Source organism: Haliotis rubra, unplaced genomic scaffold, assembly GCF_003918875.1.
Source record: "Haliotis rubra isolate DU_JTF1 unplaced genomic scaffold, ASM391887v1 Scf126, whole genome shotgun sequence".
NCBI classification, from domain to species: Eukaryota; Metazoa; Mollusca; class Gastropoda; order Lepetellida; family Haliotidae; genus Haliotis; species Haliotis rubra.
Genome location: NW_025765181.1, coordinates 899,775 through 913,907, shown reverse-complemented (window position 1 = coordinate 913,907; position 14,133 = coordinate 899,775). Strand labels below are relative to the sequence as shown.

The window sequence follows — 14,133 nt, the reverse complement described above, 5'->3', positions numbered from 1 at the left end:
TTTCACTTATTATTTATTTGCCCTTACAATAAGATAAGCAGACAACAGTTTTTACCTGAATATTATTGTAAGAATCCGTCTGCTTCAAAAATGTATCAACTGCTAGCATCCACTGACACAAAACTTATCAAATCTTTGTCGTCGTATTTGAAAAGAAACTTGCCAATTTGATATTATTTGTGAATGAATGATGTACCGGTATGTGCACTGTGTGCAGTTATTATGTATTAGTAATATGGGTCACGTGGCCCCAAATACTAATAAACTTGTCACTTGTCACGTGTCACTATTTGCTCATGCTCAAATAAACAGATGTACTTAAGGCATTTTCCAAGTTGTCAAGTTACAGTGATGAAAAAATACCAACATTTGAGAGAATATGCCCTCATCTTGCTCTTAAATGATCCTTGCTTGGTGCTGGATTAAGAAATTGACTTAGGCTCCAATTAACAAACAGACATCAAAGTGCCAGCTTATAGGTGGGCCTGTTGCTTCACTTGCTGTAATTGTTGTGTAGAGTTAAATCTTGTGGGCATTCCAGAAATGTCCTGGGTTCTACTCCCTGCATGATAATTATTGTGCTCATAGGTTTCAAGAAAGCGGTAAACATCAGAGAAGTGCATCACTTCGAGCTTTTAGCCACGTCCAGTTGAGATACTATAATATAACCAAGATCCAGTTCAAATCAGTGTTAAACTCACTCAGTTGCCTGTGTTATTTATTTCCCTTCAGACCCGTGAAGATCCGGGGTAGAATAAGTCTTCAGCAACCCATGCTTGCCACAAAAGGTGACTATGCTTGTCGTAAGAGGCGACTAACGGGATCGGGTGGTCAGGCTCGCTGACCTGGTTGACACATGTCATCGGTTCCCAATTGCGCAGATCGATGGTCATGCTGTTGATCACTGGATTGTCTGGTCCAGACTTGATTATTTACAGACCGCCGCCATATAGCTGGAATATTGCTGAGTGTGGCGTAAAACTAAACTCACTCACTATTTCCCTTCAACCAGAGCTTGATTAGGTAGTAACTCTTATCCCTGTCAGTCTTGAAATTCAGAACATGTGTGTTTATACTGGCTTCACAGAAAGTATGCTTGTAGCTGAATCACAATGATAAGGCCACTGTTACATTATCTGGATAACTTGTCATGTCCAATTAAAGGATTCCAGCAAAACTGCTTCTTACTTGATACCATCAGTGTAATTCTCCGACAGTACCTCTGACACCAGTGCTACCGATTCCAAGCACAATGTTTTTGCCATATGGAAGGCTATATTTAGTGCAACAGGATCCTTTGAGATTTTTTGTCACACCTGGGAATGAGTTATTTCGCAGCATTTGATAGCTTCAAGTTGTTTGGCGAGACTTGCTATGTATTTCTGGAGCATGCGTTTGTTTTATAACAGAATCCCATCTGGAGGCTTGCACAGTGCCATATATAGTTGTAGGAATTTCAAGCATCTTTTGAAATCAGTATGATGGAATCTTTTCTTTTTCTAGAAAATTATATAGTTCTGTTTAATTAAAGAAATGAAAGTTCTATTTAGAAGGAAAACAGAGATGAGAAATGTACTAGCATGAGAATATGAGTCCCTCGCAATGGACAGTGGGGGCTGACCATTTGACAGCTTTCTGGGACCTGGGATTTTAGTGAAAAAATCATTTTGTCCCTGATAGTGCTTGCAAATATATTTATGTTTCTGTTTGTTAAAAAAATATATTTATGTAAATGTTTTCCCAAACTATTTAGGCTCATAGTTTGGTAACGATTGTTCATTTTGAGCTAAACTGACAAAAGAAGAATTACACTCAAAAGCTGCATTTGGCCTCAAAATTATAAATGTTGTCAAGATATTTCTAGGTCCAAAAACACAATTATCTTCCCACATCAAATACGTCTCTATCAGATAACTATTTTTTGTAATTTCATTTTTTCCTATCAGCAAAAATGGATGTATGGTTTATGTCTGTATATTTTTACAAATATCATGTGAATGAAAATAACATAAAACTTGAATTATGTTAAAAGTATATACTTGAAATGTTTTAAAAAAATGATGTGTGATGATTTTGAAAACACTGTTAAAAAGCATCATAAATGATATCGATAACTGAGCAGAATGTTAATTTTCACAGGCAGCAAAACTGATTTCAATATGTTTTGTTCACCAATTATTGTTCTTGTAAAATTAAAACAATTTTGGCGATCACATAGTTTTTTTATATCACCTTTTGTTCAATGTCTTCAGAGTATCTGAAAAAAGGCCACCGAGAAACAGTTTGAAAAATTTTAAGCCAGTTTAAAATCCATCGTAGCTTTGTAGGTGAGGTTTCCGACCACAATAGGTATTGCCTATGGTTAGAATGACAATGGATAATAATACATGGGTGTCCAGCCAAGCATATCTACATGCGTCATTTGTCATGACTTGGATTGGGAGACTATAGTCCTTGCTGGAGTCTTAATAAGGGATTAATGTGAGCTACCGGGAGGACCAAAAACAACTACCTCTACTTTCTGTATGACTGTTCTATAACTGTTAACAGTTTATGTTTGAAAAGTATATACTCCATTGACATTCAATGTGGTCAGGTGCACTCAGTAAGGTACAGAGAAGGAATGAAGTCTTAAGGATGAAGTTTCAGCAGGTTTTTAAATAAGTTTACAACAATAGGGAATGTGGTCAACACGGCTATTTACTTTTTAAAATCTTTTTCTTTTATATTTGATATTTTTTATTTGTCATCCAATCAGTATCTATACATATGTTAGTTTGAGAGGCCTGATTTTGTTATATTCCATGGAAACACATGTAAAAAATGTTTTGTTTTTATCAAATAACAGATTCCCAAGCAATTTAATTTATATCTTCTCAAACAATTATGCATAAAGATGACAAACAAACACTTGCGGTATTCTCTTTATAATGTCCAAAAGAACTTTTGTTGGTATTGTCTTGATCATAAGGGGCTCCTGTAATGGGAGTTGTTTGTGAGCCGGTGTGTAGAGCTGGACAGATGGGGTTGTAAATGTGGAGCAGGAGCGATGAGGCTGTGAATGAGAGCGTGTGTGATGTGTGATGTGTGTGAGCAGCCTGTGTGTGAGCACCCACGGAGATACTGATGGGACACAGCAACAGGAGATCAGTTACTGTGTGTTGACAACAGGAGCACTGGGGATTTCCTGGTGGTAAGGAGTCTCTTTGTACTTGTTGACAACAGTGTTTATTGTATGATTGCATTATATTACTGGATTGTATTTAGACAATTATGTAGGAATATGGAGTCATTTGCAGCATTTACAAAATACATTTACCTACATATAGATGTTTAATGTGTAGACATGTGCGTCATGAACTGTCAATGCTTTGTTGACAATGTAATATATAAGAGTTTGTAAACCAGTGGTGTTGCCACATATTTTAACTTTTCAAAATTCTTCATTCCAGTAAGCAGGTATGTTTGTTAAAGGCTGCCCTCACAATGCTGGAGAATTATAGTACATCAGCTAGCACTTCTATATGTAAATTGTGTGAACACCACGTGCTACAGGTAAGGCAGTACAAGCTTACTTAATGTGAACACCAGGTGCCATCCCTAATTTTCATCCCTAATCAGTATAGATATTTGTTACTGCTCGTTTGCATTTTAAGCCCAATGAAATCTGTTTTGGTGGATAGTTAACCATTTTTCTTGAGCTTTGCTTTATATATATGGGTGTACTAAGATACAAAACATTGTTGGGATTATGGGGTTAAATTAAAACTTAATCTGGAAGTGTTTAATGATGTGTCCATTATGTGAAGATGAATTCATTACTTGAGTACAAATGAGACTTCTGTGGGTATGGTGTCCAGACATGAGGGTTGACAGTGGGTTTGTGGGTATGGCGTCCAGACCTACTTGTTGACAGTGGGTTTGTGGTTATGGCGTCCAGACCTACTTGTTGACTGTGGGTTTGTGGTTATGGTGTCCAGACCTACTTGTTGACAGTGGGTTTGTGGGTATGGCGTCCAGACCTACTTGTTGACAGTGGGTTTGTGGGTATGGTGTCCAGACCTACTTGTTGACAGTGGGTTTGTGGGTATGGCGTCCAGACCTACTTGTTGATAGTGGGTTTGTGGGTATGGCGTCCAGACCTACTTGTTGATAGTGGGTTTGTGGGTATGGCGTCCAGACCTACTTGTTGATAGTGGGTTTGTGGATATGTTGTGTCCAGGCGTCCAGACCTACTTGTTGATAGTAGGTTTGTGGGTATGGTGTCCAGACCTACTTGTTGATAGTGGGTTTGTGGGTATGGTGTCCAGACCTACTTGTTGATAGTGGGTTTGTGGGTATGGTGTCCAGATCCTACTTGTTGATAGTGGGTTTGTGGGTATGGTGTCCAGATCTACTTGTTGATAGTGGGTTTGTGGGTATGGTGTCCAGACCTACTTGTTGATAGTGGGTTTGTGGGTATGGTGTCCAGACCTACTTGTTGATAGTGGGTTTGTGGGTATGGTGTCCAGACCTGCTTGTTGATAGTGGGTTTGTGGGTATGGTGTCCAGACCTGCTTGTTGATAGTAGGGTTTGTGGGTATGGTGTCCAGACCTGCTTGTTGATAGTAGGTTTGTGGGTATGGCATCCAGACCTACTTGTTGTTAGTGGGTATGATGCTGTCTGGCCACTGTAAGCTTGTAGCCTGGGGTTAATGTTATCTCGTCCAGTGTCTTATGTCATCCTTAACTTCTAACCTCGTATGTTGGTGGTAATTTAGCGGAGATGAAAGACTCGGTAACTCAGTCGGAAAATTGCCAACAGACACATATAGCTGAAATAATCTAAACAGGGTATTTGCTTGATAAACAGTACCTTGATAACAACCAGAGCCAGTTAAGCAATCGCCATGGAAACCAGTTATCTGAGATTACTAAAAAAGCAGGAAACGTGGTCTGGTAATGTGTTTTGAGGTGAGCTATGTCAGTAGATAAGTATGGCAAGTGAATGGATTCACTACAACACGTTGAAATGTGATGAAATGTTTGTTAGTGAAACCGTTCTTGTAACAAACCTGAAAGAGGTGATGGAAAGTAGTTCCCTGTGAGCCTAAGACGTATAGTAAGGACCTCCTCCAGGGTGTAGTGGATGGAGCGTCTGGCTGGAAAGGTTGGTGGATCAATGCCCAGGATCAGTAAAAATATTTTAAAAGATGCATCTGATCTCAAAGTCTGCCCCAGTTTACCTCAGTTTGTTCCAGTTTGTTCCAGTCTCTCCATCTTGTTTCTGGGACACACCATTAGGGAATAAAGCAACAACTGTCTGTCTCACAGGCCCTGAACCACATTATTTCCCTACAGCCTAGCCCTCACTGCAATGCTAAAACCCAAAATGAAGCAAGTCTAGATTCCCCCAGGTTCTGATCTCTGGGTTTATTTGTTACAATCAAAATTATACATATTCAGAGACTAAGCGTTAGTCTAGCTTGAAGTCTGTACAGTATGTCTGGATAGGGTGTGCCTTTTAAACAGCAGCATGGTAGATCAGTGGGCTGGCACTAAGTTGAGCGTAAGTCCGGACTTGTGCGAGCTGCTGTATAAGTTCTGTAATCTTGAATGCAATGTTACCTCACTTCACCTCCTCACCTCACCTGGAAGTAGGCTTAGTGGCTAGTATCAGTACTCTGAGTGGGCGAGTGAGATGGATTCAACTGGCAACACTACCTTCGTTATATTGGAACTTGAACACAACGTTTCTTATGATTGAATCAAAGTTTGTAGTTTTGAAGCTAAAGGTATGATAGGTGTAACTATTTGGAAAAATGTGTGGGCATACAAATGTCAATTTCTTTTAATCCAATAGTTTTTTAGAAACATTATTTGACCAGGTGAGCTAAATAAGTGAATGTGTGTTTGTGCTGTTTGGTCGGGTGAGCTTTCACATACCATTCCTATATGGTTATTCCGGACAGTATTTTTCTGGGAAAGAGGATTGTTGCTGTCATGGAGCTGGATGTGGTGGTTGATGGACATGGTCTGAGATATTTGGGCTGATGAACTGTTTCTCGGTTTGCCAACGCCCTACCCATGCTCCTGAGTTTCTCCTAAGGGTAAGGTCCATCTCATTCAGGCTTTCAGTAATCATTCAGGCTTTCCTCTGACATGAAGGGTAGCCCAGTAGTTAAAGCATTCGCTTGTCATGCCGAAGGCCTGCGTTCAAATCCCCAAATGGATACAATGTGTGAAGCCCATTCCTGGTGTCCCCACCATGATATTGCTGGAATATTGCTAAAAGCGACGAAAACTCAACTCACTCCGACATGAAGCTGTCACGCCATGACGTAACTGGAATACTGTTCAAAATGGCGTTAAACCTCGCCCGCTCTCTCACTCACCCTTGGCCCTGAACGTGGTGCTGTTGAACCAGCCAAGCAAGGGATGAGGCATGCCGTTCACACTTCCACAGAAACATCTCAGCTGCAGTTAAGATAGCTACCTGACTTCTGTTCCGAGCCAGTAATAAGTGATAATTCAGGTTCAAAGGGCTGAATGGCTGGTAACCGCGAATCACTGCTTGACATTAAAGACATTCAAATATGATTGTATGTCTTCCTATATCAGTAGAGGAAGAAGTGACCAACTCGACTGTTGATAGTTGAATCACTGATGATGGAGCCAGTATTTTCCAGGTTTATACATGGGACTGTCCTTTGGTGGGTCACACAGTATTAGAGTTTGTTGTTCAAGTCTTGAACATGGAGGTGTGGGTTGACAACTTGTGTCTTGCTGGATGTGATTCACAAACCTTTACTAATATACCACCACTGCACATTCTCAGACGCCTGAAGTATGTTATAGACAGGGATTTCCATATCGTACTGCAAATAATCAGTTACTGGTATCCTGAACTGTCTTGTCAGTAACATCAGTTACATGTAATCTACAGCACTGATGGCTTTAATGATTTGGACCTATTTTTGGCACCCGCAGAACTCATAAATTACTTCTTCCTGTTAATTTGTGTGCATGTAGGACACACTGTTTCTCATTGAGTGCACCCGGGAATAAGGATGCGATATACTTGTATATAGATGGTAAGTTCATACTTAATCAGATGTGGTATTTCCTCAGTATGCGCTAATTCAAAGTGAAGTGCATCACCTTGTAGGATGAATGCTATTCCCTCCTCCCTCCTAGTGAAATATGACACATAACAGCTGCCTCTGGACTTAATATGGTCTACAGTTCTTTCAGATGCTATTGAAAGTCCCAGCTCAAAGTGTTACTGGGCATGTCCAGATCGCCTCACCCTTAGTCTGGAATTGAAAAATATATCTTTGTTCCTTTGGGATTTTATATAATTAATATTCTTATATTTTTTGTAGATCAATATTTTTAAGTAAGATAACTTTATTTCTGGGACTAAATGTCCAGGTGTATAGTTTGCAAGCAGTTTGAGTGCATAAGTACTTACATGACCTTGACCTCGTTTGTGCCACCAAGAATTAGAATACATGTGTCACGATATTGAAGCAAGTCTGCCTACCAATTATCAGTACATTTTGACAAACTTTGATCTTGATGTATTAAGGTTCTTCATATGGAATTTGTTCTGGAAATTCTCTGTGGTCAACATGGGCTGGCTAACAAGAGCATGTGGCCATCAATCAGTTGGTGTTTAACTTGCATGAGTGGTTCATTAAATCTCACAGAATCACGAAATCAGATTTAGCATTCTGTTTTGTGATAGGATATTTAACAGTAGCTTTTGTAATTATTGAAAGACTTTCTGAAAATGTATACAGAATTAAAATATAATGCATGGGTAGGTGTGTTGTCCATTGAATCGCCTGGTGTCAAGAATCATCACTGATTCAGAGACACACGTTATGTGAGAAAATTTTGATTGGAAAGACTCTTTCTGAAAGAATAAATTGTTTATCTTAAAAGCCATATTGTCTGATCTCCATTGCGATAAAATTATTGTTATTCATATCTTTAGTTTTGGCAAATACTGCCTAAAAATATAATTTGGCTGAGCTGTTAAAGTGTTGGTCCGATCAAGGAACAGGGTTTTAATTCCTGCAAGGGTACAAATTGTGCATCCCATTTCTGGTATTTCCCATTGAATGTTGGTTAGAACAGTGTAAGGGCTGACTCTGTCACTAAGTAACATGGAACATTTTTTTGGACAATCTGAAAAGTTCTTGAAAAGAAAATTGGCCATTGCCATACAGAGAGATGAGAAGGAAACACTCCCTCAGATCCCCAGAATCTGTAGCAATTTTATCAAACATTTTACCCGGGAGGTGTAATAGCCCAGAAAGATTTTTCTAAGCATTCTTTCTATTGATGCTGTTTTGGAACCATTGCCATGGATACCAGAGGTTTTCTTTGCCTTCATGACATGCTGCCAAGTCGGCACAGAGATACTACGTCCTAGGTAAACAGACATATGTATATGTAACTGACGAGGAACCTTTCAACAACACACTTGATTCAGCCTGTGTGTTGGCATGAGGATGGTTCAGTGTCAAGGAGATGGCACCTATGGTATACAGTCAGAGCCACATCGCCTTCATTTCTTCCATCCTGCAAATGTTGGTAAATCTCCAAGACTACATACAGGGCCGCTGATAAATTAGTCAGAAATAGGTGCCAACTATCCTTGAACTATATATGGTAGTCTGTAGGCATTACTCTTCTCACATCATGGCTGCTACTTCTATATAGCTATGTGTTTTCCCTGTAACAACAAAGGTTATCAGCACCATGAACTATTGATTTTCTATAGCTGTTCTTTATATGATACATGGCTGCCTATATACGGCTTCATTGATACTGTATGCCATAAGAAATGAGATTGAATTTTCAGGATGTTGGTGACTTTCTGTAGAACTATGATTTAATTGAAACTTGCATTAGCTAAAACCAACCACAAGTTGCTGGCAATTAATTCTGATCATTTACTTTCAAATAAATAAAATCAAAGAATGATCACAACTTGTTTTGCAATTTGTACTTTACTAAGAAACTTTAATCAAAAATGCAACATATGTTACAGAAACTGTTCGGGTTGTTACTCAGAGAGAAAACTTTATAGCTTGAATCAGTAAGAAAACCATTTTGTCTCGAGGCCTTATATGTTGTATGTTCACTTTTCGGTACACCTAAGATGAATGTAGACAGTTGAAAGTAATAGATAAGTAATTATTGGTATTACTGAAAGAAACACAAGCTCCTAAGTTACACCATTATGGAAGTATGATTGCAAAGTGACATAAAATATAAATGATTAGGTTTTTTGTTTGTCTAAAGTTAATTTATTTAATTCATTTAAATTTTTTATTTAGTCTTTTGGGGGTTGGGCAGTCTTGTAAACCAGCTCTTAAAAATATATGGCTCAAGCAAAATCCATATCCACAAGATAATACTAAATACTGTCACCTAAGTTTATGCATAGAGACTTATCGAGGATATAGTTTCTAGGTTCGAATCTAGTCTTCCTTAGAGGTTCATAAATTATTAATTTTCAGCATATCCAGAACCCAGAACTGTCATGCTGAAACATATTATGTTCTGCTTAAAGTTTCCCAGGCTTTCAGCCAGCCACCCAGTCTTGCAGTCCCCTAACTAGGGGTGACTATTGAGGGGGAAACAACTATTGTGATAGCGATAGTCTATTGCAACATACTATTGCAATACTATTGCAATAGGTTTTTTATGCCCCCGCCATTTCCCTGTTTCCGTACGAAACAGGGAATGTACTCTATCCACTTCTCCACAAGAAATTCTCAGTGGAATTCAATGAACTTATACATGGGCTTTCTTGGGACTCTAATGGTGTGCATCTCATATTTTGTTTTTGTATTTCATTGTTTTTTTGTAAGTTTAGAGACATTTGAACTTGGGTACATTCTGCTGAATTTCTCTATGATGATAGTGTAATAGGGGATGAAGTCTATCCACTTCTCCACAAAAACTGCTCAACAGAATTGAATGAACTTCTACATGTCTTTCGTAGGGACTCTAAAGGTGTGCATTTCATAATTTTTCATGCAATTTCTTAATTTTGTCACTTTTAAAGATGCTTAACTTAGTTGAATTTTGTTCTATTCAGCCTGTTCGTTCCATCCAGCAGGGGGTGTACATTATCCACTTCTCCTCAAAAACTACTTCATGGAATTCATTTAGATTACACAAGTGCTTTATAGGGACTCTAAAGGCATGCATCTCATATTTTGATTTTGTATTTTATTTATTTTTCCAATTTTAATGCCGTTTGAACTTTAAATAAATTTTGTTGAATTTCTCTCTGAATATAGTGTTATAGGGGATGAAGTCTATCCACTTCTCCACAAAAGCTGCTCAACAGAATTGATTGAGCTTCTACGTGTGTTTCATTGGGACTCTAAAGGTGTGCATCTCATACCTTGTTCATTCAATTTCTTAATTTTGTCACTTCTAGAGATGTTTGAACATAGTTGAATTTGGTTCTATTCATCCTGTTCGTCCCATACAACAGGGGGTGTACTTTATCCACTTCTCCTCAAAAACCACTGCACAAAACTCATTTAGCTTACATATGTCTTTTATAGAGACTCTAAAGGTGTGCATCTCATATTTTGTTTTTGTATTTTATAGTTTTTTGTATGTTTAGAGACATTTGAACTTAGATAAATTTTGTTGATTTCTCTCTGATGATAGTGAAATAGGGGATTAAGTCTATCCACTTATCCACAAAAACTGCTCAACAGAATTGATTAAGCTTATACATGTGTTTCATTGGGACTCGAAAGGTGTGCATCTCATAGTTGCATTGATGTTTATTGAAATTGTTCGTGAATTTTGTTCATTTATTGATCTTTATATGTCTTATGAATGTCAGCGGGGGCATCCGTGTCCCTGGACACAATTTTTTCTTGTTTCTCCTTGAATTGTCCCATTTCCTTAATGAATGTATTGTTTATATGAAATAAAAGCATGTTGAAGGAGTTTCAGTCTCTTTTAATAACTGACAAGAAACTTGAAACCCAGATCAAGTAAACAGTTAAAGCATAAACTCAATGAAGCTGCAAGTCTGCACCCAAACATCCTGTATTTTGCACTGCGCATTTATCAACGGAAGGCAATAGTCAAACTATCAATAGTCACACATACTATCGATGCATAGATAGTTTTTCGTTTCTACCATTGATTAATTGCTATCGGAGACTCAACAATTGCAGTCCATCGATAGTTTGATGCGTCGTTAGAGCCCTACCCCAACTCATAGTCTCCAGGGGTGCCGCTTTCACATGTTGCAACCAGCAATCTCAGCAATGACAATGGAGGAAAAAGGTTTTTATTTTTATTTTTTTGTGTTTCAGATTGAGCAACTAAAGAATAAGGACAAGATAATTTCGCACTTGGAGCGAGAGCTGGGTCATCAGTCGGGGTATGCGCTGCACCTGGCGCTCGAGAGGGAGCCGACGTCACACGACGCCTCCCCCCACCCCGCCACCCTAGGTGTCACACCTAACATGGATCTCAGTCTCGGCAGCAGCGGCAGTAATGGCAAACTCGGTGATGGCAGTGGAACCAGGGCAACCACTTACACGGTAAGGAACTAAGTCCTCGCAGTGATAGCCCCTTCTTGGAGTTTCGAACACAGCAGCTACTCTCCATCCATCTGGTAGGGTAGCCTAGTGGTTAAAGCATTTGTTTATCACGCTGTTTATCACCTGGGTTCTATTCCCATTAATTTTGTAATTTGTTTAATGAAATTGCAAGGGTGCAGGATGAAAGTGGAACACTGTTCTGTGTTCTTAAACCCAGCCCACTTATTTCTTCCTGTGGACTAATGGCTGATAACCCAGGAATCTACCAGCACCAGTACTGAAATGCTGTTTCATATTGCAGTGTTATGTTTTTTACCAGTATCAGAGGAGATATGGTAGCCTAGTGTTTAAAGCATTCGCTCATCTTGCTGAAAACGCAGGTTGATTTCCAACATGGATGCAATATACAATGCTCATTTCTGGTTTCCTGGAGCCCGTTTCACAAAGTGATTGTAGCACTACGACAGTCGTTATGATCACCTTAGCACTAGTCGTAAGTCTATGTCTATGTTAAAGTATGGGAGTTATGATCACCTTAGTGCTACGACTGTCGTAAGTCTATGTTATCGTGTTATGGGAGTTATGATCACCTTAGTGCTACGACTATGTTAAAAGTCGGGAGTTATGATCACCTTAGTCTGATGTTATCGTTATCGTGGGAGTTATGATCACCTTAGTCACTGTACAGTCGTAAGTCTATGTTAAAGTTGGGAGTTATGATCACCTTAGTGCTACGACAGTCGTAAGTCTATGTTAAAGTATGGGAGTTATGATCACCTTAGCTACGTATGGGAGTTATGAACCTTAGTAAATGTCGTAAAGTCTATGTTAAAAGTATGGGAGTTATGATCACCTTAGTGCTACGACAGTCGTAAGTCTATGTTATCGTATGGGAGTTATGATCACCTTAGTGCTACGACTGTCGTAAGTCTATGTTATCGTATGGGAGTTATGATCACCTTAGTGCTACGACTGTCGTAAGTCTATGTTATCGTATGGGAGTTATGATCACCTTAGTGCTACGACATGTTAGTGCTGTCGTAAGTCTATGTTAAAGTATGGGAGTTATGATCACCTTAGTGCTACGAATATGTTAGCAAGTATGGGAGTTATGATCACCTTGAATTACTCACGACGTCGTAAGTCTATGTTAAAGTATGGGAGTTATGATCACCTTAGTGCTACGACTGTCGTAAGTCTATGTCGTAAGTCTATGTTAAAGTCTATGGAGGGAGTTATGATCACCTTAGTGCTATGTCGTACTATGTTAAAGTATGGGAGTTATGATCACCTTAGTGCTAGTGTCGTAAGTCTATGTTAAAGTATGGGAGTTACGATCACCTTAGCACTACGACAGTCGTAAGTCTATGTTAAAGTATGGGAGTTATGATCACCTTAGTGCTACGACTGTCGTAAGTCTATGTTATCGTATGGGAGTTATGATCACCTTAGCACTACTCGAAGTCTATGTTATCGTGATGGGAGTAAGTCACCTTAATGCTACGACTGTCGTAAGTCTATGTTAAAGTATGGGAGTTATGATCACCTTAGTGTATGTTAAAGCTACTACGACTGTCGTAAGTCTATGTTAAAGTATGGGAGTTACGATCACCTTAGTGCTACGATCGTTTAGTGAAATGGGGCCCTGGACATGATGTTGCTAAATGCAGCATGAAGCCACACTTAATTGTATACAGTATCATACTAAATATGAATATATATCCAACTGTTCACATCCTAACTGTTCACTGGAAATTCCAATCACGTTCAGGATGCAGTATATACAACAATCTTGGAGCTGCAATGAAAGTGTGTCAAGCTTGAAGCTGATTGTAGTGTTAACAAAGACAGCAACTTGATAATTAAGTTGCTACACATTCTTAGTTAACCTAACCGGTATTCTAGGTGTACACTTACATGTAGAATCATCGTAACCTGTGATTAGAGTCTGTGATGAAGCTTGATATGTGAGTGTCATACTTACTTACACCTTTATCCCAGTACGCTCTGATTATTGTGTACGCTGTTATTATTTCATCTGAAAGTGATGCTTGTTTTAATGTCTTCTGTTTAAAAATATTAACTTTATAACCTCTCTGTTGTGAGACAGGTGCAATGTATAATCATGTATAGAATTATGTTATCATGGATCATAGAACCTCACAGAAGTACTGTAATTTGAGCTTCGTCCATTCTGTAACATTGAAGAAAGTCAAGAAAAGAGATTTCAATAAACTGTTCAGCATTGAAATAATGAAAAAGTGGCAATCTTCGTCTTAATTGTTATTACCGTTCCCCAAATACATTTATCTAAACATATATTCTGTAAAATTTCAAAATTTGAAAAAAGAGAAATATAGCCACTTATATAATACTGAAACTTATGCTTTCAGTCCCAGAAATTCTCAGGAGTCCACACCCATCCATGGACTCTCTGTGACCAACTGATTTGTAACAGACAGACAGACAGACAAACAGACAATACTTTAATTACTTAAAAGGAATTTGTTTTGGTTCACAGAGCTTGACAAAAATACAAACGAATAACAACATA

At 38.6% G+C, this 14,133-nt stretch overlaps 1 protein-coding gene across 1 annotated transcript in view; it reads left to right on the top strand.

The window, feature by feature from the left end:
* LOC124266479 (golgin subfamily B member 1-like) overlaps positions 1–14,133 on the top strand; it is a 153,812-nt gene that overhangs the window by 40,659 nt on the left and 99,020 nt on the right. Inside the window, 1 exon segment of the mRNA XM_046701269.1 lies at positions 11,349–11,579. Within this exon segment, the coding sequence (XP_046557225.1) occupies positions 11,349–11,579 (231 nt within the window).